Here is a 26,024-nt window from a genome sequence, read left to right as displayed (position 1 = left end):
GCTTACCTATCAGATATCAAAGGCAGGCAGGAAAAGATATTTCCATATAAGCCCCATGTAAAATAGGTTATTATATATCCCCCCCCAAACAGAGTTCAAAAGTTCTTGCTATGATGCTAGTGAAATTGTTTACTAAATAAATATAGATAATTTTAATTTTAATTTTAATTTTAGTATTTTGGCTGTTTTATTTTTATAATTTTAGTTGATTAGTTGAATTGATTAAATTTGATCTTTTTAAAAAGTGTAATTGTTTCAATTTTAATTCTAAATCCGTAGCCAATAACCTCGTGATATAGTGACACGAAGTGATTCTCCCAAATAGATGTCGTGAATAGATACTACATTGTAACTTTGTAACAGAATCGATAACACTCAGAAAAAGTTCTAAATCCGTAATTTTTGTGTTAATTAATAAAGAATAAAAATGTGTCACTTTTATACATACTAAGTAAATAAGAATACAAGCAATGACCTTTTGGTCTAGCGACACGAAATAACTCTCTTATAAAAATCATGGGTTCAAGCCTCACTGAAGCAATAAATAGAAATTAGAATTCATTGACTTTTTCAAATGGGAGTTCATATGTCCAGGTTTATAACAGAGCGGCAGTTAACTTTCGAATAGCATTGGTTGTGCTATAATTTAGGTCAAAGCAATCATCCCTTTTTGTTATGCGTTAAATTACAAGCAAAGTGTCCTTAAGTGCGACTTTTAATAATAAAGATTTTAATTTAATTGATTTTAATTGAGTTTGAATGCTATTATACATGGACATAGTTACATTGTATACACATTGAGTAGTGATTATAAGTTTCTCTAGTCACAAAAAAAAAAAATTAAACGTAACTTCATTATTTAACCCCAAAATCTAACAAAAACACATTACAAGAATAAAAATATCGAACCTTCAAAAAAAAAAGAATAAAAATATCGAAGAAAAACATTCAATCCATTTCAAAATAATGACTAATAGTAAGAGTATCATTCTAGTAAAAATAACTTAAATTGAACTTTTCTCATTAATAATTTGTTACATAAGATTTGCATTCACCAACTCTCTTCAACAAAGATACAAAATAGTGGAATACAGAGCATAGATAAGTTAGACAAAAGTGAAATGCCCCACAGATCCAACAACAATAAACTTAGAAGTATAAAACACAATAACCACACAAATGTGTAATATCATGGACTCATCCTATGATCAAATTTCCAACTGGCTTTGGACCTCCAATATGGTCTTAGCAGACTCCCTAAGCTTCTGTTCTTCCTCCTCGGTAAGGTGCACGTTGGTAACGCCCAACACGCCCCATCTCCCGAGCTGCGATGGCAAGCTCAGGAATACTTCTCCCCCCTCGATGCCATAGAACCCTTTGGCAAGGACCGAGACAGGGTGAATCCTTCTCTGGTCTCGAAGTATGGACCGAGCCAGGTTAGCCACAGAGTAGCCAATTGCCCAAGAGGTGTAGCCTTTCAGACTGATCACTTCATACGCACTCTGCACCACGTCTCTGTGGATGTTCTCCAGCGTTTCCTTCTCAAACGCAATCTGTTGCCTCTCTAGAAAGCTTAGCACCGGTACCCCTCCTATGCTAATGCTCGACCACAGCGCCACTGAACTGTCACCGTGCTCCCCAACAATGTATGCCTGGTGCAAGAACACCCAATTCCAGTTACCATTGGGGGCCGCAGATAAAATATAGCACACAGTTTCCATATGAGTTATGACAGTAAGAAATCAACAGCCAAGACTAGCTTTTGGTAAGAAAAGAACAGCTGCCCTGGTGGCTTATACCATTGATTTACATATTTGGAACTTTGTCAAACCAAACGTGATTAGCAGAAGTAACCAGTAAAAGATGGAAAGTGACAGGTAAACAATTGAATCAAATTGCAAGTTGCAGGAGTCAACTGGGCATATTTCAGGGCAATTTTGATAAGAGATACTAAATATATAATGTCACTGTCCTATGAATAAGTAAATAAACTGCAAAAACAAAGGGCAGCTCAAGGTTTGTTATCTTCAGGGGAAAAAGAGATTGAAAGGTATTGGTTCACAAAAAGGCCGATGAGAGTAGGTGGTTTTCTTCTAACTTTCTCCAAAAAGATTAAGTCGCTTTCATCAAACCATTGGAGCTGACACAAGAACAAATTTCTGAGTAATTTATTTTTTCCAACTTTCTGCAATTTACCACTGCTCTATACTGAACTAATAAAGCTTGTAGTTTGCATTGAGTGACTTGAGACTCGCATCACCCAACTATGAACTATCTGTTTCAGGAATCTCTGCAATTAAGTACTGCTCTATTCAGTCTCAAATCACCTATCTGTCTGTTTTGAGTGCAGTTTATTAGCCTGTTAAGACCTCACCATTTTAGGAGCTAGCTTTTCAAGTTGATGCTAGTTTTCTAAATTTCTATTTACCAAAGGTAAATCAGACTAGATTGCTCATAGACACAGCTCTTATCCCGGAGTAGAACTTGAGACTTTATAATTACCCCAATCAACTGTTGGACCAACTTGGCTGAAATTATCATGGTTTTTTTTTGGTGAAGTGCACGAGTTTTTTAAATTTCTAACAATTATCAATTGGCAAACAAATGATTTCACTAAGCTCAACATAATCTAATTAAATAATAATAATAATTCCTTTAAAAAAAATAATTATTATTATTATTATTAAAAATAAACTTACTTGAACGTCCTGGGCATTGACATCAAGGTGATCAGCAATGAGGAATCGGAAGCGGGAAGAGTCCAGGTTGGTGCCCGACCCGATGACCCGATTCGGAGGGAAGCCGGAGAGCTTCCAGGCGATGTAGGTCAGTACATCCACCGGATTGGAAACGATGAGCAGAATAGCATACTGAGAGTATTTAGCCAGCGGCGGAATGATGCTTTTAAACAACGAACAATTCCTCTGGATGAGATTCAGACGGGTCTCACCCGGGTTCTGCCGGGCACCCGCCGTGACGATGATGAGATCCGACCCGGCCGTTATGGAGTAATCCACGGAGGCGTGGATCTTAGTGCGCGGGAGAAAGGCGGCGGCGTGCTGTAGATCCAGCATTTCTCCGCGGAGCTTATCGGCCTTGGCGTCTACTAGGGCCAGCTCGTCGGCGAGATCCTGCGTGAGGATCGTCTGCGCTATAGCCATGCCGACGTTTCCGACGCCGATGACGGAGATTTTGGTGTGACGCTTGGTGGGAGACGGCGGCGCCGCGTTCTGTACGGACTTGAAGAAGGCCTGGCTTAGGTCCAACCCGCCCGGGCCCAGTGAGGAAGACGATGAACTCTTATGCATTGTAGAATTCTGTGATGCTCTGCAATGGCGTATAGTTTCTACTTTCTAGATGAAGAAGAAGAAGAATATATTCGCAGTATATATAGAGAAATTCAGTTGTCTTCAACGATCAACGTTCAGAATCCATGAAAGAAAGAGACCAATGACTAATTTTCAAAGAATTTATTTTTTAAAAAATCAGTAAAACAAGTTGGAATATAAAATATTGCATTGCTGCATTTTAGGTCATTCAACATTTTTTATAAAAAAAAACATTATATTTATAGTAGGGTTTAATATATAATACGGAGTAATATAAAAAAGTAAAAGCAGATTCAACGTTTATATAACCCAATATTTATTGGGAATGTGTTGCATTATGCATATAATAAATAAAATATATTGGGGGTGTTTGGTAAATCGTGTTAGTTGTTAGTTGACTAGATCAGTGAGTTTGATTAGTTGATAACATTAGCGGATTGTAAAAAGATATTTGATAAAAATACATGCAAAATGAATTTCTCAAAAAGTTTATCGAAAAAATTGTTTTGAGTAGCTTTTTGAATTTTAACATTTTAAAACAATAAGCTGTTACAAAAACCTAATTAATAAGCACTTATTTCAAATAACCTAACTATATTATCAAACAAGGCCATTAATAGGTAACTTAACTATCAATTTAAATTTTAATAAATAGAAACCACATCATTCAATTCACCATTAGAAAGAGATGCTTAAAACAAGTTATATGTTTTCAAATTTTATTATCATATAATTCACACATTTCACATTTGTCCCCACAATGAAGGTGACAAATATAATATCTCTCGTCTGGTCGTCCCTATTTGAGAAACTAATAAGAATTCACTTGTGGCCTTAGAAAAAATCCATTGGTTTTTTCCTTATTGTCAAGAAAAACAAAAAACAAAAAAACAAAAAAAAAAACAAGCAAACCCATTAAGGAAAGATAAACAAATGTTAAAATTAAAGACGACCTACCTAATTAAAAGTGTCAAAGTAAGAAAAACTCACGAACCTATTATAAACCATCCCAAAGTGGAGGTACATTAGGGCCTAAAATGTCTAGCCAACGAAAATGCAAGCCTCGTAGGCTATGCAAGTTAACCCATGCGCCTACATGTCAACCCCTCCCCTCTCTCTCTCTCTCTCTCTCTCTCTCTCTCTCTCTCTCTCTCTCTCTCTCTATATATATATATATATATATATATATATATATATATGAGTCCAATCCCTTCTCATGAGTTCGTATGAAAAGATCTGGGCCATTAAATTTTTTAGATCGATGGCTTAGATTTCGCCAACTGTGCATTGCGAACTGTGCAAGTGAAGTGCATAGTTGCCGGGCACAATTGCATAGTTGCATAGTTGTACAGTTGCCGTTCAGAATCCATCGATGGCTTAAATTTGGTCATAGTATTATTGTAGCATGACCATTTTTAATCTTCCATCAATAAAATTGTTGAAATATTGTTAATTACAAAAACATTTCAATCTTTTTTTTATACTAAATATGTTGAAATGCTATATTTTTTTTATGTTTATTTAAAAAAATATATCCATAATTGAAGTTTGAAATGTCCTCGTATTTAACGATATTTAAACTATTTTGTTGATCAAAGACCAAAAATTGTTATGCTATAATAATACTATGACCAAAAACAGATATTCTAATAAAATGACTTAAAATGGACTGCTACCTATAAATTTAGGATAAAAAATAGAATTAACTCTATAATGGTATGTAAAAATGAAGATTTTTATAATATTGAATTATGTATTTGATTTAAAAATAATATTCTTTATTTGATCAAAATCTTTAAAAAAAAAAAAAAGAAATTTAATAAGCAATCAAAAGTATAACCACAATAAGATATCATTACGTAGTGTAGAATTTTTATAAGTTCGAAACCTTGGGAAAAGTCTTATTAGTTGGGAGGCTTTATTTTATTGACTAATTACACTTTTGGAAATACAATGGGCGGTATGTTGTATCCGACTATCCGTACAACTTTTATTTATTCCTGGAATTTTACCTTAATATAACTAATGAGTAATGACTAATCCTTAGACATTGATTTTTTTTTTTTTGTATGGGCGGAATGTTGTATCCTGGAGGCTCATGTATTCTTTTTTGTTAAATGGCCGTTGGCCATTTTTTTTTTAAATTAAATGTTTTTTTTTGTTTTAATTTATATTTTATTACAAAAATTAAATATGTAACATAATTTTTTTAATGTAATATAATTTTAATAATTTATTTTAAATTAAAATTATATAATTATTAATTTGATTAAATTTTGGATGATTTAATTAGAATTATAATTTACAATGATTAAAATATAATTGATATATATATATATATATATATATATATATATATATTAGTGGGTCCAAAAAGACTTTGAAAAAAAAACTTAAACGGTTGATAAAATGAATTTTTGAGATTAAGTGAGATAGTAGATAATGAGGTGAATGTTGGGCTCACAAAAAACTAAAGAAAATACCTTAATTTTTGAGATTGCTCGTAACTTACTTTAAACAACAAGAAAAATGTTTAATTTAACGGCGAATATTGGAGGTTAGATTTCAATTGTATTCTTTATAAAGCCTTCAAAGTAGATTGACTCAATTTACTTTCTCATGAGTTTAAAAGTGAGTTAATGAGATCCAACATAGTGGCCCTGTTGGGTAAATAATCAGCCTATCAGCCAATTTTGGCTTATTTGATTACTATTAGTTGTTTGGTTAATTAACTTTTTGTAACTCCAAAATGTTAAAATTCAAAAGGCTACTCAAAGCAGCCTCTTCAATTAGCTTTTTGAGATAAGAAATTATACCAAATAGCTATCAGCTAACAGCCAATCTATCAAACAACTTTCTACAATCAGCTAATATTATCAACAAATCATACATTCTAACCCAAACAGCCAACCCAATCAGCCAACAACCATTTACCAAACAGAGCCAGTATCTCACAAAACCGGAATAACCAGTGTGTGTCGGTGTGTCCAAGAAAAACTAATGACCAAATTCTACTTGTTGAACAAGAAATATGTTCTTGTACGTTCTAGAAGTAAATGACTTGTGAAATGTGTGTTACAGCCGTCCATGATGTACAAAAGCATTTTTTTGTGTGTGTGTTTCAAAAATTCACCTTCCAATAAATTTCGTAAAATATTTCAAAACCATTATTTTTAATTTATTTTTTAAAAAAGGTAAATACTTAATATTTATGTATATTTAAAAATAAGGAACACTGCACTTTTTAAAGTTGAGTTATAAGATAAGGCAAGTGTAATTTTTATTCATAATTAACATGGAGTCACAATAGTACCGTTAGTCACTAAGATAGTTTATTTAGTTTTATCATATGTTATTATTTTAGACAAAACCTAAAGACTAAAGAGTAATTTTCAATTATGATTTTGTGATTATTGGGATCCTGTTAATTGCAATTCATAATTTTTTTGGAGAATGGGAGGAATAATCCAAGATCATTAGCTGATCCGCACGACGGTGGAGGCACCCAAGATGCTGAGCTCGTCTTGTCTCAGAAGATTCTTTATGTCTCTGGGTGGCTCGTCAATCCATCTGAAGTTTTCGGTTTGGTAGCGTGCCCCTTTTGCAATTCATAATTTTTAAAACTATTAATTTAATACCATGACTATTCAACTTTTATCAATTTTTGATGACTCCGGTCAAATTACCGGCCAAATCTCACTGAAAAAGTTTAATTAGTCAATTAATCTTTAATCTAAGGGACAATTTCGTCTTTGAATGTCTGGTTGAAAAAGGGAAAAATTTCCCTCAGCCAAATTGCATATCCGCACGCCATGCCACGCCGGAATTGATTATTCTGGTTGTTCGAGAATTGTTCACGATTCCTAATTTTTCCGGCATGGAGTCGCGTGCGGACATGCAATTTGGCCGGAGGCAATTCTCCCTTTTTCTGCTAGGCATACTAAGACGAAATTGTCCCTTAGATTAAAGATTAATTGGCTAATTAAATTTTTCAAGTGAGATTTGACCGACAATTTGACCAGAGTGACCAAAATTAATAAAAAATTAAATAGTTAAGGTACTAAATTAATAGTTTTAAAAGTCGTAGATTGCAATTAACAATACCCTAATAGTCACTATGATCAAAATTGAAATTCACTCAAAACCTAAATAATACTAATATATAATAGGCAAAGGGAAATTGTGTATCCAACAATGGGTTTTCTTAGATTTTTTCAAGTTTTTGTGTATGTAGCGGACAGAAAAGATATGAGTTAGAAGATAAAAGTAATGCACTGCAGGTGTGTGTTATGGGTGAATGGATGGTGCTGTGTGTATTTATTTATTTATTTATATTGAAAAAATATATTAACAAATAATACATTGGCGGGCTTTGGCAGGCCTTACGTCGCCAGCCCGACAGTTTTACCTTAAGGCCATTTTCATTGATAGTTTTTTCATGAACTTTTAGGCAACAAAGTCAACTTGAAAGAGAAATGGTGAAGAGAGAGAGAGAGCATTGATACCTTACAAATATGGAGTTTTTCCAAATATCATGGGACTCACCATTTGAATTGAGAGTTGCGCCTCATGCAACTCTCGCGCCCAGGCAGACGCGTTCTTTGCAATTTTTTTTTCTTTTCAGTTTTCATTTTGTTTTGTTTGTTTTTTTTTTCCTCCACTCTCATTTTTTCTTTTCTAATCACACTTACAAAAATTTCTAAAAAGCGACACTAAAACCTACACTATTGAGGAAGGCCTAATCTTGACCTAATCCATGGTACTTGGAGCAATGTCAATCGTCCCATATGACCTTATCTGGCAAATTTTAATGTGGATTATGGTTCACAGAGCATTGTGGACCATGGACCAAAACAGTGTCATTTCTTTGTAGTGAGACATGTTATTAAATTTCATTTTATGGACAATGTATATTCAAACATGTGAAACTATTATTCAAGTATCATACTCAATATGTGAAATATGTTATTCAGATTCTTTTTATACATACTAGTTTCATTTCAACAAAACTAAAGTATCATTTCTATTCAACTACACTTTTATTTGACTATACACTCAAATATGTGAGACATGTTATTCAATTTCATTTTATACATCAATTTCATTTCAACACAATTAAAGTATCATTCAATTCCATTATATAGTTTCATTTTGTTATGAACATACAAACAATACGAAAAAAAATAAAAACAATACGAAAAAAAATATATAGAATTTGAAACGGCGCCATTTTCGGACCATGGTCCACGGTATAACAACGGGGATTTCTCTGTATCACTGTTTATCCAAAAATAATTATTGACAACCTAAGATTTCAGAATTACCTGACTCTCCCAAATCTTAATCATTCAAGAGCAGGTAATCCTATAGAAACCATGTCCCACAACAAATATGAAAGAAATCTCAAATTAATTATATTAAAAAAACAAAGAGAAATAAACAAAGGTTGAATCCAAATAATTATTAAGATAATCTACCACATTCTGGGAATATAGTCAACTTGTCTGCAACTATACACAGTTAAATGCTATACATAGTGAAGCTAAAACTATTATCTGTAAAGCAAACGATAAAAGTGAAAGTGGTTTTGATCCAGTAATGGTGAAGCTGCAAAGAAAGTTTTCCCGTGGCAGTATTGGAGAGGTCTAAAGCATGGTGTTGTCACCGAATGTGTTCTCCCCGCTGTAGGTGACATAGAGGAAACCATCTTCGTCCTTCTTCTCGTCATATATGGCAGACATGAGTGCTCCTGCGGGGGGCAAAGAAGTAGAGAGGAATAGGAAGTTCGTGTTAAGATTTCAGCTGTTTATGCTAAACAACATGCTACTAGTTCCGATGGCATTATTCTAAAGGGGTTTTCACAATATTTATCACTTACCTGTTGGCGGGAGGACATTATCAACAAATATGAAAATTGCTTTCTCCGCGCTCAACTCTATCCTTTTGCGAATCACATACACAAATTGTCCTACCGTGAGGTCAGAAGGGACGAGATACCTGTAAGTTTGTCAATTAGACACCAGCAAGAGAGAGAGGCCAACAGGGAAATTTACTGTTTGATGAGATGATCATAGAGTAATAATGGCCATGGTGAGACAAAGCCAAAGAAAAGAAAAGCAACTTCAAATTTTAGTTTTCAAGATGTGTTAAGCACATAAATGAAACAAGAAACCACGGACTGAATCAAATATCTCTAAGACAGACAAAATCCCTTCTTTGAAGCTCTTGTGCCCCTCAACTGATTGATATCAAATCTATGATAATCAGAGTTCTAATATTGCCCTATCTGGCCAAAGTAAATAAATAACTGTAAATGTAAACACAATAGGGAAGGCTCACTTTTTCTTGTCAATGTTTGGAATGTCGCTTCTCTCTGCCTTCTCAACAATCACCTACAAAACAAAGAAACAAATATACATACTTACATAGAAGTGAAGCAAGAGCATAGATGAACCAGAACATGAAAGCAGAAATGACTGGGGAATTTCCGCAATATTTATCTCTGATAGTGTAATTATACATTTATACTCAATTCCTCCCGTTAGCAAAATTTAGATGTTAGACACTACACAGATGAGCATCTTAAACATCCCCTGTTCCATTAGGGAGGGATTCATAATTGATTGAATAAAGAACACAGAGAATGGGCAATCATTTTTGCCAGCAATATTGATGAAGCAAAACCAACTCCACCATCAATAAGTGATTTGATATATCTCAAGAAAAAACAACACAATGAATTCAAACTCTGTCCAATTTCCTTGCATTTTAGGCACCATTTGACAACGGACAGGCAAATGTTATGGATAAGAAATTTAGGTTAAAACCAATGATTTAAATACAAAAACAAGGCAGAAACTTCAGATTCTCACTGGAATTCTCTCCGGATATTTTTCCCTAATCCGGCGAGCCTCAACCTGCCTCTTCTCTGAAATTATTCAGACAGAAAATTAACACCAATTCAGCTACTACGCAAACACAAAGCAAAATTATACAAACCAAGTTCATGCTGTTGCTTGAATGAACTCTTTGCCATCCCGTCTGATTACTGCAACCTAAAAAGTTGAAAATCTTTTCATTAATTCCGAGTACACAAACACGATCATAACGCTTCTAAACCAAAGCAGGAACAACAAAGCAAAGCAGTAAGAATCTCGAATCCCTTTTAATTCCGTAGCAATCACAAATCGAACATATAATTACCCAAGAAAAATCAAACCAAACACTATAACGTGGCAAATAATTGATGTAATTTACAAATTCAGAACAGCAGCAAAGAGAACGAAGCTGTAAACTTAGGTCTCTTGTAATTTCGGCAGTAATTACATCAAAGTTTTGGATTATCTAAGAAAAACTCAAACAATCAATCAAAGGAGAATACAAAAGTAGAACCAACCTAGAATGATCGGGTTGGAAGAAAGCAGATTATTTGTAGAGTCGAGTGAGTTCTTGTACTCTGCTTCTATCTCGTCTATATATGGGAGTAATAGTAAATGAAGTAGAATTTCAAAAGTAAACAAAATCCTCTTTATTTTCGATTTTATAGGTATTGACTATTGAGATTGAATCGGATGAGAAGAGATTAGATGATGAAGTAAAATTGTAGAGGAAGACCATCGCCAACTCAAAATAATAAATATTCTATAGGACGGATCAACCGGTGTTAAACCCGTTTTGAAAACACTATTTTTACATCAAATTTTATTTTTATTTCTAATTCATTTACACTAAATTCTACTCACATACACTAAAATAATTTGTATTCTTATAATTTAATTTTTTTTACTTCAATTATTTTAATATAAAATATATTTGATAAATTCACCGGGGGTCTTCCTCCGTTCACTTGCCAATTGGATTATTTTTAATCTTAAATGCTTTAATGGGATCTTTATATTTTTATACTTTATTTGTAATAGCTGTTACAAATTTACTTTATTTAATAAGTATGGACATTTTAATCTATACACTGCGGAGTAGCCTTCCAATTTACATGGATACCAATCGTTGAAATAGTAATCCTATTCAACAATATTCGATTATACTTTTAAAATATTTAAAAGTCAAGTATTATTCAAAAGTTCCCTCTCAAAATAAAAAGCAAAGACAAATAAAATCCAAATAATTATTAAATAATCTGCCACATTCTGGGGATATAGTAAAACTTGTCTGCAACTATACACAGTTAAATGCTAATATGCTATAGTGAAGCTGAAACTATTATCTATAGTAAAGCAAAAGATAATAGTGAACTTGGTTTAATAATCCAATAATGGTGAGGCTGCAAAGAATGTTTTCCCGTGGCAGTATTGGAGGTCTAAAGCATCGTGTTGTCCCCGAATGTGTTCTCCCCGCTGTAGGTGACATAGAGGAAACCATCTTCGTCCTTCTTCTCTTCGTAAATGGCAGACATGAGCGCTCCTGTGGGGGAAAAGTAGAGAGGAATAGGAAGTTCGTTTTAAGATTTCAGCAGTTAATGCTAAACAACATGCTACTAGTTCAGATGGCATTATTCTAAAGGGGTTTTCGCAATATGTATCACTCACCTGTTGTCGGGAGGACATTATCAACAAATATGAAAATTGCTTTCTCCGAGCTCAACTGTATCCTTTTGCGAATCACAAACACGAATTGCCCTACCGTGAGGTCAGAAGGGACAAGAAACCTGTAAGTTTAATTTGTCAATTAGACACCAGCAAGAGAGAAAGGCCAACAGGGAAATTTACAGATTTGATGAGATGATCATAGAGTAATAATGGTCATGGTGAGACAAAGCAAAAGAAAAGCACAAACAAGAAGCCCTGGACTGAATCATATATATCTCTAAGACAGAAAAAATCCCTTCTTTGATGCCCTCATGTCCCTCAAATCTATGATAATCGGAGTTCTAATTTTGCCCTGTCTGGCCAAAGTAAATAAATAACTGTAAACGTAAGCACAAGGGAAGACTCACTTTCTCTTGTCAATGTTTGGAATGTCGCTTCTCTCTGCCCTCTCAACAATAACCTACAAAACAAAGAAACAAATATACATAGATGTAATTATACATTTATATATTTAGATAGATGAACCAAAACATGAAGCAGAAATGTTTGGGGAACTTACGCAATACATATCTGTATCTCTGATAGTGTAATTATACATTTATATATTTAGATGAACCAAATCATTTAGCAGAAATGTTTGGGGAACTTATGCAATATGTATCTGTATCTCTGATAGTGTAATTATACATTTATATATTTAGATGTTAGACACTATCAGTTCATGAAGAGCAGACACTACACAGATGAACATCTTAAACATCCCCGATCTATCATTGAGGGATTCATAATTGACTGAATAAAGAACACTGGGAAGGGGTAATCATTCTTGCCAGCAATATTGATGAAGCAAAACCAACTCCACCATCATTTAGTGATTTGATATCTTAAGAAGAGCAATATTGATCAATCAATAAATTCAAACTCTGTCCAATTTCCTTGCATTTTAGGCACCATAGGACAACAGATAGCAAAATGATAAGAAATTTAGGTTAAAACCAATCATTCAAGTACAAAAATTAGGGCAGAAACTTCATATTCTCACCGGAATTTTATCCGGATATTGTTCCCTAATCTTGGTAGCCTCAACCCGCCTCTTCTCTGAAATTATTCAGACAGAAAATTAACACCAATTCAGCTACTACGCAAACACAAAGCAAATTTATACAAACCAAATTCATGCTGTTGCTTGAATGAACTCTTCGCCATCCCGTCTGATTACTGCAACCTAAAAAGTTGAAAAATCTTTTCATTAATTCATAATGCTTCTAAATCAAAGCAGTAACAATCTCGAATCCCTTTTAATTCCGTAGCAATCACAGAGCAAACATATCATTACCCAATAAAAATCAAACCAAACACTAGAAGGTAAAAAATAATTGCTGTAATTTACTAATTCAGATCAACAGCAGAGAGAACGAAGCAGTACACTTAGATCTCTTGTAATTCTGAAAAATGATCGGTTTGAAAGAAAGCAGAGTATTTGTATTGTAGAGTCGAGTTCTTGTCCTTTTTGGACTCTGGTTCTATCTAGTCTAGCTATTCAATGAAGTAGAATCTCGAAAGTACACAAAATCATCTGTATTTTCGATTTTATAGGTATTGATGAGATTGAATCGAATGAGAAGAGATGATCAAGTAAAATTGTAGACTTATCATGGTCATTGATTTTTGTAAACCGTTGATCATAATGATTAACGGTTTTAAAGCATGCCAACTAGCATTAAATAAGTATGATAATATTTTGGTAAATATCACATTAAATGTACTTTTGTAATTATTCTGGACTTTAAGATACACTTCAAAATTTAAGAGCAATAATATTTATATGAACAAATGTAATACTAAATCAAGAATAAAAAATTTATTAGACCCGGTAAATTTACAAAAAAAAATAATAATAATAATAAAATATTTATTAGTTATATGAAAAAAATTGATGAAAAAAGTAATACTTTTGATCAAAATATAAAACTATTGCATTTGTTCTCATAAGTATTGCATTTTTCTTAGAGCAAATTACCAAAATGGTCCCTCGACTATGTCGATTTCTCCAATTTGGTCCTACTCATTTTGATTTGGCTAATTCCATCCTTCGACTATCAAAATTTTAACCGTTTTAGTCCTCCGGTCACTTAGACGGCTTATTTTGAAGGATATTATTGGAACTTCACTTAGCACCGACTGGCTTTCCTCCGATAATGCTTGGATTTTGGTTGTTTTCCGATTTTTATGGTTTATTTAATTAGTGAGTTTTTGTTGCTTTGGATCAATATGATTTACGAGACTACAAGTTTGTCTCTTTTGGCCTTCTCAAATAATAAACAAAGATGGCGCTTTCCATGCTTCTCGACGGTGACGACACGGCGGATGGATTCAATTCCATGTCTCCGCTAAATATAATCTGCATCCTATATTAATAGCTTGGGACACAGATAGTTAGGGTTTTTCATACCCTCAAATTTCTTTGCAGCAAAAAATTGAGTCGATTCACGGCAACCCTTTCTTTGTTCTTGCTCTCTACTTCTTTCATTCTCTCAAATTTCTTCCATTCTCCATCAAATCTATCTCCCTTCGCCATCTTCTCTCTTTGGTGACCGGAGGACTAAAACGGTTAAAATTTTGATAGTCGAAGGATGGAATTAGCCAAGTCAAAATAAGTAGGACCAAATTGGTGAAATCGATATAGTCGATGGACCATTTTGGTAATTTACTCTTTTTCTTATAAGTAACAAACATTTTATTCATATTTAGTATTACATTTTTAAGTATAAGTATTACATTTACTGCTTTGCATATTTATCGACCCGATCCACCACACGAATAAAAATATGTGAGACAGCCTCACACAAGTATGACCCAAAAAATATTATGTAATAGATCAACCAGAAGAGCGTTAACAAAAGACTATATTTACTACAAAAAAATAATGTTTATTGATAAGAGCATCCATACTAGTTGAATTTTTGCTCAATTTTTTAGGTTGTCATGTAGGATAGAGACAAAAATGGGAGTGAAAAAAAATGTTTATAACAATTCTTTTTAAATGATTCAAAGGCTAAAAGTCAAAGTGGCCACCGCAGGGTGTGTGTTCCACACGCGCTCGTTGCGGCGCATGAATGCACTCCAAATGCGACGCACTTTACGTTTATTTTTTTCTTCTCTCATGCAAAATCTGTGTTTTTGCAGGAGAAAAATGCTGTTAAATATTAAGTTCCACATCACTCAAAAAGTAATTACTTAGTTCTTTACTATTCTAAAAATCAAGAAAATTTCATTGGTGTTAAAAATATAGGGTCACACTTGTGTGAGACCGTCTCACGGATCCTTATACGTGAGACGGGTCGGGTCGGGTCAAAGCACCATGCAAATGTCATACTTATATGCTCAAATATAACACTAATTAAGAATACAATTTTTGTTACTTATAAGAGAAAAAGTAATATATTTTTCATAATAAGTAACGTTGACAAGTGTCCCTTACTTATAAGGACAAATATAATACTTTTGAGGAAAAATGTAATACTTTTAAATCGAAATGTAAAAGTATTGTATTTTCCCTTAAAAGTATTACATTTACCCTTATAAGTAACAAAAATTTTATTCCTGATTAGTATTACATTTGACCATATAAGTATGACATTTGTGCATATAAGTGTGTTACATTTGCATCTTAACCCGACTCAATCCGATCCGTCTCATGGTGAGACGGTCTCACACAAGTTTTTGTCAAAAATGGATATATATATTTAATTTACTTGAGGATGTAGGAAGGTTCTTGCGTGACGCGTGCTTGCTTGTGGAGCAGCAGGTATGAGAAGGCTTGGGCTTCAAGAAAAAATAAATACGGAGTAGTCAAAGTCTATTTATGTATGTCTATTTTTAAAATCAATAATTTCCATACAAATTTTAAATACATTCTATCCTTTTTTTTAATATAAAAAAGTATACATATTTTTATTATATCAACCAAGTTACAAAATGACAAAAATGAAATGAGATATTCGTTTTAAATTCAAACCTCTGCAGTCTGCACAATTATATTTGTGGGGTTCAAATTTTGAAACCTTAATCAAACTTCTTTCACTTGAATATGATCATTGATTTTGTTAATTAGTTTATTTTATAAATAAGCAATAAATTGTTTTTTTTTAATGAAATTTGGTCATTGATTTTGTTAATTAGTTTAATTTTTAAATAAACAATAAATTGTCATTTTATTTTTTATGAAATTTGGTCCATGTATTTATGAATGTTAATTTATTAGATAATGTGTTTCTCAATTTATTACAGGTTATTAGTTAATTTACAAATAGATAGCTCTATTTGACACGTTAAGTTGAAAAACTAATAACTAAAGTGTTTGACAAAATTAATTGTTAAATTAGCTGATAAATTTAAAAAGACATAAAAGGATGAATTAAAATATTATGATTTTGATTAATGGAGGATAAATGATGTCATTTTTGTAATTTAATAAAGATTCAAAAAAGGAAAAAAAGTTAAAAAATTAAAGAGTTTATTTTCAAATGTCACTTAGAATAGCGTTTCAAAATAAACTATTATTTTAAATTTCTCATATTTTACTGAACAAAGCTGAGCTTATAGCTTATTTCTAATTTAAAATAAATTATAAACTCTCAAATAAGCCTACGAAACAGAGCCTAAAACTTAGAAATAGAAAAAAATGGTAAAATCTTATTCATTTTCTTCAAACAGAGATATGAAGATGGACAATCTGATCACTACAGAGAGAGTTCATCCTGCAATTCATGAGTTTCAGACAGACACCATTCCACAGCAGAAATCTCAGCAATGAAAAAAGGTAAAAGATAGGCAAGCATAAAGAGAGGAGAAGAAAATGAAATCCATTCAAACTGGCTACTGGCTTGTTAGATTCAAGCTGAAATCCCAAAGTTTCTTGGCCAAATCTGCATCTGTAGCAAGCGAGCTTGGCAGTGAAACATTGCTATCACAAAAGTACTCGCCACTTAGCCCTTCAACCTGTGGATGCAATGCGACATAGCACGTGGTTGCAGCGCCCTAGATATGATGAACGAGAAACCACGTTAAGAAAAGATTCAGTCGAGATCCTATTTGTTGGTTGAACCCAGAGTTGTTATTCTTCGACAAAGGATTGAGAGACAAGACGCACCTGTGGGATGTTTTTTATGATGTATTTCCCAATCCAGTTAACAATCCCTGTGAGAAGTTGAAACCATTTGTTAAAAACGAATACCAGAACGAATGAATTCTGACACTTTTTGAGCATATATAATATATATAAACATAAATGTGCAACCCAACTATCAGCTTAGGCTTTTAGTTGAGATGGAACACATGCTTCAATTACTATATCATCTTGCTGTTAGTTCTTCTGAGGTTCAAAACCTCGAGGGCACTTCCCTTGCAGATATATATAGCAATAAGAAAAAACAAATCTTACGAGAGGCTTCTAAGGTTTACCATCGAAGAAACCATTATGACGCAGAAGATTGGTGGCGATTGCTCCTGGATGAAGTGAATTTGCAGTTATCTGTGCTCCTTGTTCCTGTACTCACAGAAAGACGGGAAGTTAGAGACAATATAATGGAAATTCCTTACATGAAAAACGCACTCACAGAAAAAACGTCATTTTCACTTTTGGTCCCATGACTACTACAGATTAATCCTTATTTGGCCAGCATTGTCGCCTTTTTGTCCTATCAGTTGTCTATTGTTTCTTCTAGCGTCTACCATCATTTAAAACAATTCTTGACTTCCCATTTCCTTTTCGGGAGAAATGTGAACAAGGGTCACAGACAAAAGTATACCAAAACGATACACAGTATTGATAATATATCTATGCATTAGTTACGATGTTAAGATTAGAATCTTCCATCTCAGATCATATAATGTAACTGTACAAATGAGTTACTTCGTAGCGTTTAGTAATAGTATTACCATCAAGCGCCTTGCAAGTTCAGTAGCGTGCAATATGTTGGCGAGCTTCGATTGCCCATAAGCATATATTCTATTATAACTGGAATTGACATAAAACGTAAAAGGTAAATAACTTCTGAGTTGAAAGGACAGAATCCAATACTAGGTGAAAAGTAAAAGAAAGAAAAAGTTAACTTAGAATATCATTGCCTACCTTTTTTCATCATTAATTTTGTCAAAACGAATTCCTTCACTGTATGGTAATTGATGTGCATTTGATGAAACATTAACAATCCTTCCTTCTTTGCGGCACTCATGAGCTGTCCGTTTCATCTTTTCCAACAATAGATTCGTCAGAAGAAAATGACCTGCACAAACCGCTCTTAAAATGTAATGTTCCATCCGCTCAATGTTTACCAATATATACAACGCATAGTATGAGTCACACCAAAGATTCATTTCAAAAGGAGGTATTATGCTCGATTGAAAGGTCCTCGTACCAGGTGATATGTTTTCTACAATTCGCTAGTTTAAATATGTAAACCAAATGTCAAACGTAAACTCACTTACCAATGTGATTAGTTGCAAATTGCAACTCTAAGTTGTCTTGTGAGAGCATGAATGGCGTAGCCATAACCCCTGCATTATTACTTCGAAAACCAAAATCATTGTTATCGTTTTTATGGGGAAACATAAGCATCTCGATAACTCCTATCAACAGTTAAATGTTGTATGATTGCCTTACATGAGGAGGTTCAAGGGCAAACCCGAGGCATTATATTCTGACACGAACTTCCTTATAGAAGCCATGGAGCTAAGATCCAATTCCATGACATTGACTTTAGCATTAGGAATCTCTTTAACTATTCTTCTTGCAACTGCTCTACCACTTTCTAGATTGCGAACTGCCAAAATTACATGTACTCCACGCAAGGCTAGGACACGGGCAGTCTCTGCTCCAATGCCACACGAGGCTCCTGAAATATGCAGACAACAAGGACTAATATTAGCCTGGAATACGGTTTGCTGGTAACCGGAGCCCATGCTATTGAAAATTTCCAATCATATATTCGTTGTCTGCCTCGTTTCGTGAAAATCAGAAAATGCAAAAATCAAAATGACAACAGTGAAAAATCAGCAGATACACAAATTTCACTCTCTCTCACACACTATATATGATACACATGATGTACATTTAGTCTTCAATACACACTCTACAAGGTCTGGGTAAAAAAACACAGTTGATTTAGCTCATAGTTACACAATAGTCCTTGATATGCACACTAGAAGTTAAAGGTCCCGGTAAAAGACAAAAAAACAGTTGATTTAACTCATAGTAAAATGGTCAGATCAACAGCATATCCAATATTCATACTGTTATTTCAAAAGGGGGAGGTGAGTGGTCATGAATTCCAAAGGAACTTTGGTTTCAGTGACAAACAATCTTAAAAAATGCCACATAGTAATGCTATCCAACGGAATAGATGTTTCACATCCAGTGAAATTGACAACTTCCAATGCCATACACAAGACAAAACATAGTTGATATAATCAAGAATAAAGATGGGAATCCTATGAGATTAAAAGTTGGGAGCTCCTACTTTCAGAGGTCTGTAACATAACATATTCAGGACCTTTGAACATCTATATTGATAAGGCTCACAAGAACCATCTTCCCTAGTTCTGAGATTCTAGGCATGAAAGACTTCATCCATTTTAAGTCACCAAGAACACAAAATCAGGACAACATGACATACTCCCCAAAACTGAGGCCACACATACATACATACATATGTCAAAGAAGAATACTAAACAAATGCCTAAGTTGGTTCGTGGGTGATAGATTGTGGGCAAAGACACATGATCCAGCCATATCTCTCACCGTGTGGGAGTTACAGCCAATATGGTGGGCTCCTTATGGGAGCCCGTCATTGGTCCTCCTACCATGGACCGCTGAGTTACTGTGATTTACCCTCCACTATCTTGTCCAGCCAGAGTGTCAAGGCCTTGAGGGTGAGGGACTTTCACCTTTTGTGGCAAGAATACTAAACAAATAATAACACTAGAAAGAAACTATGATTCATGAACTGTCTTGCAATTACTTCTTCTAGGTATATGAAAGTCTCAAACCACCATGCAAGAGTCTTTTCTCTTTCTTCTTTTTGCTCCTCTCTAATAAAATCAACCTCTAGCTTGTAAAGACCTTTCCCTTTTCCCCCCCTTTTTTTTTTCCAGCAAAAGAAAACATTATCTACCATATTTTATGAACATAACAAGGATCAAAGAAAAAAAAATTTCTTTGCCCATCACCTAAACCCCTGATCATTGCATACAAGTTTAGCAAAATAACAGAAGATAGTAAAAATTAATGAGATAAAGTGGAAATTGGAACACTTACAATAAGATGCAGAAAATCCAGAAAGAGAGAAATAAGTACACAGAAGACAAGAAAGAATTAAGGGACCTGTAACAATGGCAATGAGGTCAGTTCCATCAATCCCTTCGGTAACTTCTTCGGCTGTTGAGGAAGCTGAGAACCCGGATTCCCCTTTTATCCCAAAAATCCACATTTCTTGTTTCTGAGAAAATTGATCACGAATCAGGGATGACAGCAGGGAGCTATGGCTGTCAAACTACGTATACAACACTGTGAACTACGTTATGGCTTCATCGTATACGACATTGTTGCCGAGCAGTTTTGCATTTTATTGGGAAAAAAGGCGGCTTTTTCTAGAAGAAATTGCACATTGGGTCCTCGAACTTTGAGATTTCTTCGAAATTAGTTCGAAAGTTTAAGGTTATAGAACTTCTTGAACGCATGTCGGCCCACACTTCCCCTCCCCACGCCGAGAAATCGGTGGCCGGCAACCATGCATGGGTTTTGTGGTATAGCATGAGAGAAATATACACTTTTAGAAAATGTTTTGGGTTTTATTTTTGTTCTTTTGAGAGGGTATCTATGGAGATTGAAGAAAATGGATTGCCTCAACGGAGAGAATTGAGGTAATGATTTGTGTGGAAATTGTGTAAAAGAGGCGTCTTTTTTTACTGGGCGTTTAGTTGGGAGGAGGGAATTAAGGTGGAAAAGAATTGTAATTCGGTGGAATTGTAATTCAATGAATAAAGTAGGAATTGAAATTACAGTGTTTGATATGCAGAAATAGGAGTACAGGGAATTGAAAGGTAAGAAGTGACAAAATGACTAAAATGCCCTTATGTTGTAGATGTTGTAGTAATAGTAGTAGTAATAGTAATAGTACTAATAATAATAATAATTCAAAATAATAATAATAATAATAACTCTTTCAAAATAATAATAATAATAATTATTATTATTATTATTATTATTATTTCAAAAAATTAAAAAAAAAAAAGAAAAAGAAAAAAGACAAAAGGTATGGGAGGAGGGGCAAAATTGTCTTTACACCAACAAATTGCCCCTCCTCTCCACCGAATTGCAATTCATAGGGGTCCCATGAATTGCAATTCATCATTTGGAGGGAATTGCAATTCTGCGGAATTGAAATTCCCTCCAACCAAACACTGTAGTTTGGGAATTCACTGAATTGCAATTTCCCCCCAAACTACATCCAACCAAACACGCCATTAGTGCGGAGGGAAATTGCACTCACCTTTTTAAGGATGTGTGTATTAGGTAAATCGATAAAAGATCCCAAAGAATTAAATTAGTAGAGTATGATTCGATTCAAATTAAATTGGAAACTGTAGCAATCAAACTGAAATTGGAATCGTAGATGTGATTTCGATTAGGTTTTGTTGGATCTTTTGTTCTGGTTCCAGTTTATTAAAATCTGAAACTAGAATAATTGGTTCTGATTCTGAACTGGAAAAAATTAAAATAAAAATTGGATTATACAAAAAAAGAAAAAGAAAAAGAAAAAGAAAAAGAGAGAGAGTTCAAAGTGAAATCACCATGAACCAACAATTCGAAATTAGAACTAACTTGCGGTCATATCTATAAACTAGCATAAGTTGTCCATAATTGATCGACTCAATCAAGAAGTCCAATATTCCGCTTCCGTTGAAAGTCGAACTTTATAGTTATCAAGTCAACCATTTAACCCATTTGAATAGAATTGTCCCAAACAATAAAATCTTGAATAGTGTGGAGGCAATTGAAATCTACAGATTTTGAGTAGAAGTCCAGGAGTGACGTTACTCGTATGATTCTAGAGTAAAGCTTTTGTTTTGTGACGATTCATGAACAGTTGAAAACTGATTTTATGATGAATTTCACAGCCATTTGAATGTATGAAACTATGAATCACTAGTAAATGGAATGCAATTATCAAGATTTTTTGGTATATCTAGCACCAAGCTTGAGTTGCATGACACTCTTAAAAAATGTTGTTGCAGTCTGGATTTTATCCGTAGTACTGCTCTTTATTAATGGAGGGTGAAACTGGATATTTTGAGAAAGGATTAGTACTGCTCTTTATTAATGGAGGGTGAAACTGGATATTTTGAGAAAGGATTGCAGTTCAAATGTCTACACATTCTCCAAGGTACTTATGACTGTCAGCAAAGTAGAACTATTAACTCTTTTTGAATTGATAAATCTAATATGAAAGTGAATATGTTAAAAAGGATTGTACCTCAACGGTCTACACGTTCTCAAAGAAACTTACGATTGTCAGTAAAGTAGAGCTATTAACTCTTTTTTGATTGGGTAATCAAGATATGAAAGTGAATATTCTAAAAAACGGTTGCTCCTCAACGGTCTACACGTCCTCCAAGATACTTACGACTGTCAACAAAGTAGAACTATTAACTCTTTTTGGATTGGTCAATCTAACTATGCTCGAGATATGAAAGTGGATATTCTGAAAAAAGATTGCACCTCAATGGTTTACACGTTCTTCAAGATGCTTATGATTGTCAACAAAGTAGAGCTATTAACTCTTTTTGATTGGTCAATCTAACTATGATTGGGATGTAAAAGTGAATATTCTGAAAAACTATTGCACCTAAATGGTTTACACATTCCTCAAAATACTTACTGACATGTCAGCAAAGAAGAGCTATTAACTCTTTTTGATTGGTCAATCTAACTTATGGCTTTCAGCAAAGTAAAGCTATTAACTCTTATTTATTGGTCAATCTAACCATACTCAGGATGTGAAAGTAGATATTTTAAAAAAGGATTGCACCTCAATAGTTTACACGTTCTCCAAAGATGCTTACCACTATCAGCAAAGTAGACCTATTAACTCGATTTTTTTGGATTGGTCAATCTAGCTATGCCGAGGGTGTGATGCATGGTTGAGGGTTGTTTCATGAGAAGGCAGGACAGTATTTCAAAATGGGGAGTGTTGTTGTTGCACTCCTATTCCAGTAGATTGATACAAGTTACTTTTTTTACATCATACACCCTATATTAGCACAAAAGTTATGAATCCAGCTATAACAATTCCTTGGGGACATGAAAATAGGAGTACTACATATGATGAACAAACAAACCTGCACTCTCCCAAGCTCAATCAACTGTTAGACAAAAGTCAGGAGAGCCTGTGAGAGCTTTATCATCCTCTGCTGGGGAGAAATTCCAATCCTGATGATGACTATCCTTTTCTTTGCTCAACGCCCGCCAATCATCGATGTGCACCAATCTCTCTGAACTCGAACTTGGGAGTGGTTTGTGGTTTAGAATCTCTAAAATCTTCCCAGATTTCCCCAGAAGCATAATGGCAAAGCGGACACGAGTCTCCCTCTCTTTGATGCTGCCCTGGTGGCATAGCATGAATATAACTCGCGGGATGTTGGTGAGACATGCCCCTACTATGCCTGTTATCATGTCAGACAGTCTGTGGAACATCATGGTCTTGTTGTTCTGAGGTTGTTCGTTTTCGTTGGTTAGCAGAAGAGCTTGGCATATTCTGTACATGGAGTTGGCTGCAAGGATCTTTGCAGGCCACTTTGAAGGGGATTCTGCAAAGCAAATCGTTACGTCTTTCTGTTTGTATTCCAAGTATCTCTGCTTTGCTTCCTCAGAGAGGGCTTTGAGAACAGATTGTGGGGAGCTGTCTTCTCCTGCCTGGAGAGCCATCTTTTGGAGGTCCAAATCCAGCCATTTATAGTGCAGATCGACGCCACTCCATACCATCTGTGCAGCCTTTCTGAGGTTACTCAAATCTCCATTTGTATCGAGCCTTTCCTCGAGAAATCTCATGTACGAAACTGCTTCGTTTACACACAATTTCAAGTCTTTGCTCAAACCGGAGTCGTTTCCCAAGAGGGCAACGGCAATGCTGGTGAGTGTCACAACAGGGAGAGCCCAGCAGTTGGGAGGCACTTCAGAGTCTAGTGAAGGGATATGGTCATAGTCGAAATGGTTCACTCCCATGAACCCTTTTGTTGGGCTCCAGTTCTGCAGAAGTTTGATGAGATTCTTGTGTTGCTTCTTTTTCCCCATCTTGATCCAGTGGTCACTAACATCAAAGTTGCTCTCCATCATGAAATCTCGCAGTGATTCCTCCCCTTCGAGATGCAAAACGTAACGACTAAGATCTGGCTTTGAACCAGCCTGTGACTGTGATTCAGGCTCTGAATCAAGGCTTTCTATAGAGTTCGTGTGTCGTTTCAAGAACCTGATCAATCTCCTAAGGCCTATCAGCAACCAACTTACCCAGAAAAGAGAAACAAGCCTAACCAGCTTGCTTAGACACACCATTCCAATTTGCATCCAAATGCAGAAATCCAACAGATTTTCCTTTGCATTGTGTGCAAATTTTCTGATAAACCGACCTCGCTTTCTCAGTTCTAATGGGGACTCTTTCCACAGAACCAGGCTCCTGATCCAGTAGTTCTCAATCTTAACCTTGTAATGGCAAGCCTTGGTAACTGTTTTCGGGCAGCGAAAATTAACAGAGTTGAACCACCTAAAAGCTGGGGCAATGGTGCCTACCAGTATTGCCACTGTCTGAGCCACAAGAATCAAAGTGGTAGACCACTTGTAATCAGACTCCCCACTGCAGAACTCAAACGTCCCGGGCAGCATGTACGAACGGAGCATGGCTTCAGCACATATGACGGTGCTGAGAAGGCAAAACGCGCCAGAAGCAGTGCAGGTCACTAACCGGCTAGCCACGAACTGGGGACTACAGGTGTGTGCCATCATCCAATATTTCATCAGGTTATCTTTCAGTTTCTCGGGCCTAAACTCGCAATGCCCGAGGCAACACTCTTTCTGTGCTAACTTGAATTTCTTGCTGTACTTCAGATCGAAATACGACCTCGTTGTGGGAACTGTAAGGGCTGAAGAAATCAATAGCAGAAACAAGATGACCATTATAAACATAACTGCAGCATGCTCTTTCCAGAATGTGTATATAACACCTGTTCCTAATTGGATTCCAATGTTTACTATGACAGTAACTACAAAAATTCCCAAAGCCACAATGTTCATCATAAGCTCTTTGTATTCCATGGCTGCTAGAGAAGGCATAGAGTTGGACATTACCGTGCAGATCAAAACGCCACTGCTAAGTTTCGCTAGCTGATCCTGGTGGCGTGGCATGGAGCTGTTGAGATCAACAGACAATTTGGTGGCAACAGCAATGATGGCTAAGGTTGTGGCATTGAGGGAGAAGAATTTGCAAGGGAACCAGAATTTCCTGTGGCGTAAGCCGTGGAAGACATCACTAGCCATGGCTGCAGCACAGGCTGCAGATGCTACTGCCACATAGATTCCAATCCATGGCATCGGCTCGCTGTACCGAGATTCATCCAGGTTGCCATCCACAGTGCAGCCCAGTGGCATCTTTTCTGCAGAGAGATCAAGATTGTTCAATCTGATTCTTGATTGGTATACTAGGATTTCTGGGCATGAATGATTTTACTGGGTTCAGAAAGGATTTCTGGGCATCTTTTCTTCAGAGTGATCAAGAATTCAAGATTGTTCAGTATGATTCTTGATTGATATCCTAGGATTTCTGGGCATGAATGATTTTACTGGCTTCAGAAAGGATTTCTTGGCATCTTTTCTTCAGAGTGATCAATAATTCAAGATTGTTCAATCTGATTCTTGATTGATATCCTGGGACTACTGAGCTGCAGCTGTTATCTGTTTTCCCTTCACTCTGATCTGTTATGCATATTGATTGTAGAGGTAGAGGAAGCAGGTTTACCAATAATTTTTCTGGGCAAGAATGATTTTACTGGGATCAGAAAGGTGGGATGTCAACAACAGATAATGTCATGGCTGATGTTC

General features: G+C 35.1%; 5 protein-coding genes across 6 annotated transcripts; all 5 read right to left on the bottom strand.

Moving 5' to 3' along the window:
• Positions 1–988: 988 nt before the first annotated feature.
• LOC116028321 (L-lactate dehydrogenase A-like) lies at positions 989–3,440 on the bottom strand. The gene is made up of 2 exons (XM_031269997.1): positions 2,700–3,440; positions 989–1,652 (listed from the first exon to the last, which is right to left on the bottom strand). Exons 1-2 carry the CDS (start codon positions 3,306–3,308, stop codon positions 1,209–1,211), a joined length of 1,053 nt encoding a protein of 350 aa, XP_031125857.1. The 5' UTR covers positions 3,309–3,440; the 3' UTR covers positions 989–1,208.
• Positions 3,441–8,765: 5,325 nt separating this feature from the next.
• LOC116028466 (autophagy-related protein 8f-like) lies at positions 8,766–10,916 on the bottom strand. The gene is made up of 6 exons (XM_031270186.1): positions 10,726–10,916; positions 10,329–10,384; positions 10,202–10,257; positions 9,669–9,721; positions 9,208–9,326; positions 8,766–9,078 (listed from the first exon to the last, which is right to left on the bottom strand). The coding sequence occupies exons 2-6, from the start codon at positions 10,363–10,365 to the stop codon at positions 8,975–8,977; spliced, it is 369 nt and encodes a 122-aa protein (XP_031126046.1). The 5' UTR covers positions 10,366–10,384; positions 10,726–10,916; the 3' UTR covers positions 8,766–8,974.
• Positions 10,917–11,417: 501 nt separating this feature from the next.
• Positions 11,418–13,484, bottom strand: LOC116028715 (autophagy-related protein 8f-like). Of its 2 annotated transcripts, none has more exons than XM_031270522.1 (6): positions 13,212–13,484; positions 13,045–13,100; positions 12,918–12,973; positions 12,283–12,335; positions 11,876–11,994; positions 11,418–11,750 (listed from the first exon to the last, which is right to left on the bottom strand). In XM_031270522.1, exons 2-6 carry the CDS (start codon positions 13,079–13,081, stop codon positions 11,647–11,649), a joined length of 369 nt encoding a protein of 122 aa, XP_031126382.1. In that variant the 5' UTR covers positions 13,082–13,100; positions 13,212–13,484; the 3' UTR covers positions 11,418–11,646. The 2 variants fall into 2 exon arrangements, with proteins under 2 accessions (XP_031126382.1, XP_031126381.1); XM_031270521.1 differs by having other exon boundaries at positions 13,302–13,483.
• A 3,066-nt stretch (positions 13,485–16,550) lies between these two features.
• Positions 16,551–20,557, bottom strand: LOC116030284 (short-chain dehydrogenase TIC 32, chloroplastic-like). Its single transcript, XM_031272489.1, has 8 exons — positions 20,259–20,557; positions 18,540–18,771; positions 18,365–18,444; positions 18,009–18,162; positions 17,816–17,894; positions 17,339–17,423; positions 17,028–17,074; positions 16,551–16,915 (listed from the first exon to the last, which is right to left on the bottom strand). Exons 1-8 carry the CDS (start codon positions 20,362–20,364, stop codon positions 16,754–16,756), a joined length of 945 nt encoding a protein of 314 aa, XP_031128349.1. The 5' UTR covers positions 20,365–20,557; the 3' UTR covers positions 16,551–16,753.
• A 2,530-nt stretch (positions 20,558–23,087) lies between these two features.
• On the bottom strand, positions 23,088–26,024 carry LOC116029987. The gene has a single exon (XM_031272055.1). The coding sequence runs from the start codon at positions 25,572–25,574 to the stop codon at positions 23,292–23,294; it is 2,283 nt and encodes a 760-aa protein (XP_031127915.1). The 5' UTR covers positions 25,575–26,024; the 3' UTR covers positions 23,088–23,291.

The sequence above is a fragment of the Ipomoea triloba genome, chromosome 9, assembly GCF_003576645.1.
Source record: "Ipomoea triloba cultivar NCNSP0323 chromosome 9, ASM357664v1".
In the NCBI taxonomy this organism is placed as follows: domain Eukaryota; kingdom Viridiplantae; phylum Streptophyta; class Magnoliopsida; order Solanales; family Convolvulaceae; genus Ipomoea; species Ipomoea triloba.
The sequence above is the reverse complement of the archived record's forward strand: the minus strand, read 5'-3'. Positions and strand labels throughout refer to the sequence as shown.

Coding starts and splice junctions, on each gene's coding strand:
- LOC116028321 (XM_031269997.1), bottom strand. CDS start 3,308: ATGCATAAGAGTTCATCGTCTTCCTCACTGGGCCCGGGCGGGTTGGAC. Junction 1,653..2,699: donor TCAATGCCCAGGACGTTCAA/GTAAGTTTATTT, acceptor TTCTTGCACCAG/GCATACATTGTTGGGGAGCA.
- LOC116028715 (XM_031270522.1), bottom strand. CDS start 13,081: ATGGCGAAGAGTTCATTCAAGCAACAGCATGAATTTG. Junction 12,336..12,917: donor AATATCCGGATAAAATTCCG/GTGAGAATATGA, acceptor TTTGTTTTGTAG/GTTATTGTTGAGAGGGCAGA. Junction 11,995..12,282: donor CCAAACATTGACAAGAGAAA/GTGAGTCTTCCC, acceptor TTAAACTTACAG/GTTTCTTGTCCCTTCTGACC.
- LOC116030284 (XM_031272489.1), bottom strand. CDS start 20,364: ATGTGGATTTTTGGGATAAAAGGGGAATCCGGGTTCTCAGCTTCCTCA. Junction 17,895..18,008: donor AAAATTAATGATGAAAAAAG/GTAGGCAATGAT, acceptor TGTCAATTCCAG/TTATAATAGAATATATGCTT. Junction 16,916..17,027: donor TCATAAAAAACATCCCACAG/GTGCGTCTTGTC, acceptor CATCATATCTAG/GGCGCTGCAACCACGTGCTA.
- LOC116029987 (XM_031272055.1), bottom strand. CDS start 25,574: ATGCCACTGGGCTGCACTGTGGATGGCAACCTGGATGAATCTCGGTAC.
- LOC116028466 (XM_031270186.1), bottom strand. CDS start 10,365: ATGGCAAAGAGTTCATTCAAGCAACAGCATGAACTTG. Junction 9,327..9,668: donor CCAAACATTGACAAGAAAAA/GTGAGCCTTCCC, acceptor ACAAACTTACAG/GTATCTCGTCCCTTCTGACC. Junction 9,079..9,207: donor TAATGTCCTCCCGCCAACAG/GTAAGTGATAAA, acceptor TGCCCCCCGCAG/GAGCACTCATGTCTGCCATA.